The 2,500-nt window shown below is 45.8% G+C and overlaps 1 protein-coding gene across 1 annotated transcript in view; it reads right to left on the reverse strand.

The window, feature by feature from the left end:
- tg (thyroglobulin) overlaps positions 1-2,500 on the reverse strand; it is a gene marked incomplete at its 5' end in the record, with an annotated part of 24,591 nt that overhangs the window by 10,565 nt on the left and 11,526 nt on the right. Inside the window, 8 exons of the mRNA XM_083910347.1 lie at positions 26-163; positions 260-328; positions 431-514; positions 877-1,047; positions 1,293-1,478; positions 1,573-1,678; positions 1,775-1,884; positions 2,370-2,471. Coding sequence (XP_083766473.1) covers positions 26-163; positions 260-328; positions 431-514; positions 877-1,047; positions 1,293-1,478; positions 1,573-1,678; positions 1,775-1,884; positions 2,370-2,471 — 966 coding nt within the window. The remainder of the gene's footprint in view (positions 1-25; positions 164-259; positions 329-430; positions 515-876; positions 1,048-1,292; positions 1,479-1,572; positions 1,679-1,774; positions 1,885-2,369; positions 2,472-2,500) is intronic.

Consider the following 2,500-nt stretch of genomic DNA (forward strand, 5'->3'; position numbering starts at 1 on the left):
AAATCATCAGGAACGATTGTCGTACGTGTGAGACACCAGAGCAAAGCATGCTGGGAGTCGTAGTTCTTCTTGTTGAGCCAGAACGTGAGAGCAGAGCGTTTCCTGTGAGGGTCAACGATGACGTCATCGACTGAGAGAGAGGAGAACTTCAGCTGCACCGAGCCTGCACACACACACACACACACACACACACACACACACAGATTAATACACACACACACACACAGATTATAAACAAAGGTTCAGAGATTATACTAACTGTCCAGAGAAGAAGAGTCTTCAGCTGCTGCTGCACATGAAGAAGAACCAGAGTCTGATGAAGCTGCACCTGCAAACACACAAAACACCTGCTGAACAAGCTCCGCCCACTGAGAAATACAGAGGCGGAGTCAGGCCAGAGGTCAGAGGTCAGAGGTCAGAGGTCATCTACCTGCATTCAGGTAAACAGCCTGGAAACTGACGATGGACGACTGGTAATCTTTGTTCTTAGAGTCGGTCGACAGAGCCGAGTCCGCTGGAGACACAGATTACAACCAGATTAGAGTCAGATTAATATCAGATTACACCAGATTACAGTCAGATTAATATCAGATTACTGAATCTGACCGAATAAAATTATTCGGTCAGATTAGCGTCAGATTAATATCAGATTAGAGTCAGATTAATATCAGATTAGAGTCAGATTAATATCATATTACACCAGATTAGTGTCAAATTACAGTCAAATAAAATTATTCGGTCAGATTAGAGTCAGATTAATATCAGATTACAGATTGCAGTGAAATTACAGTCAGATTAGAATGAGAATAAAGTCAGATTAGACTCAGATTAAAATCATTCACAGTCAGATTAGACTCAGATTAAATAATCCCTCACTGATGTTGAACTCTTGGCCTCCAAAGTTGAACACAAAGCTCTTCTGTCGCTCGTTGTAGCTAAGCCCCGCCCCACAGATACGATTGGCTTTTCCACGTCCAATCACGTCCCAGTCCTGCTCGCCACACATCAAGACTGACGGAGCCGTCAGCCAACCACAGAGCAGAGAACCTGAGGGGGAGGAGCCAGAGAGGAGGTCACACACACATCCATCCACACACGAGGCTCTGACGAGCTGCCGTCTCCATGGTGACACAGTCGAGTGGTCTCCATGGTGACACAGGCTGCCGTCTCCATGGTAACACAGGCACATGCTGCCGTCTCCATGGTGACACGGGCGCGTGGTCTCCATGGTGACACATGTTGCCGTCTCCATGGTAACACAGGCACATGCTGCCGTCTCCATGGTAACTAACCTCCGCTCAGGCTGTTGCGGTTGAGGATGTATCCGTGGCAGCAGGTGTCGCGGCTGCATCCGTCCTGACAGAAACGATGGACGTCGGACAGAGAGTTCCGCCCAGAGGAGAAGACCTGAGTCCTGAAGACGCCTGAGACGACCTTCATCATCACAGTCCTGACTGACAGGGAGGAAGACTCCGCCCCTAACACACACACACACACACACACACACACACACACATGAACACACCACAGCGCTGATGCTACACTGTGACACAGTTGCCATGGTAACAGTACCTGTCTTCCTGAAGACAAGCAGATCTGAAGCCCCGCCCCTCACTTTCATGGAGCAGCTCAGCCAATCGAAGACCTCGGCCTGAGGATTACCCAGAAACCCAGTGGTCTGAAAACACACACACACACACACACACTTTAGCTGCTTCAGGGTCAGGGGTCACACTGTGTGTGTGTGTGTGTGTGTGTGTGTGTGTGTGTGTACCTGCGGGGAGGTGGTGCAGTGTGTGTTGAGTGTGTGTGTGCTGTACAGCTCACACTGAGTCTGATTGTTGAACAGCGCCACATGGTGGCAGCGCAGCTCCTCTGCACACGCTGGATTAAAAAAAACAAAAAAACCATCGCAGTTTAACACAGTGATGACATCATCATCATCATCATCATCATCATCAATTACAGTCAAATCAAATAATTCAGTCAGATTAAAGTCAGATTAGAGTCAAATTAAAATCATTCAGTCAGATTAATATCAGATTACAACCAGATTAGAATCAGATTAAAGTCAGATTAGATTCATATTAAAGTCAGGTTAGAATCAGATTAGAATCAGATTAAAGTCAGATAAGAATCAGATTAAAGTCAGGTTAGAATCAGATTAGAATCAGATTAAAGTCAGATAAGAATCAGATTAAAGTCAGGTTAGAATCAGATTAGTCAGATAAGAGTCAGATTAGAATCAGATTAAAGTCAGATAAGAATCAGATTAAAGTCGGATTAGAATCAGATTAAAGTCAGATTAGAATCAGATTAAAGTCAGATTAGAATCAGATTAAAGTCAGTAGAACCAGCTAAGGGTTGACCTTGGAGGCAGGCTCTGAGGTCAGAGGTCATCGTCTGCAGGAGGTCAGTGTCTTCACCTCTGATGATCAGATCTGAACTGACCGCCTGAAACCTGCTGAGAACTACACACACACACACACACACACACACA

Source organism: Microchirus variegatus (genome assembly GCF_963457635.1).
Source record: "Microchirus variegatus genome assembly, chromosome: 2".
Lineage (NCBI taxonomy): Eukaryota > Metazoa > Chordata > Actinopteri > Pleuronectiformes > Soleidae > Microchirus > Microchirus variegatus.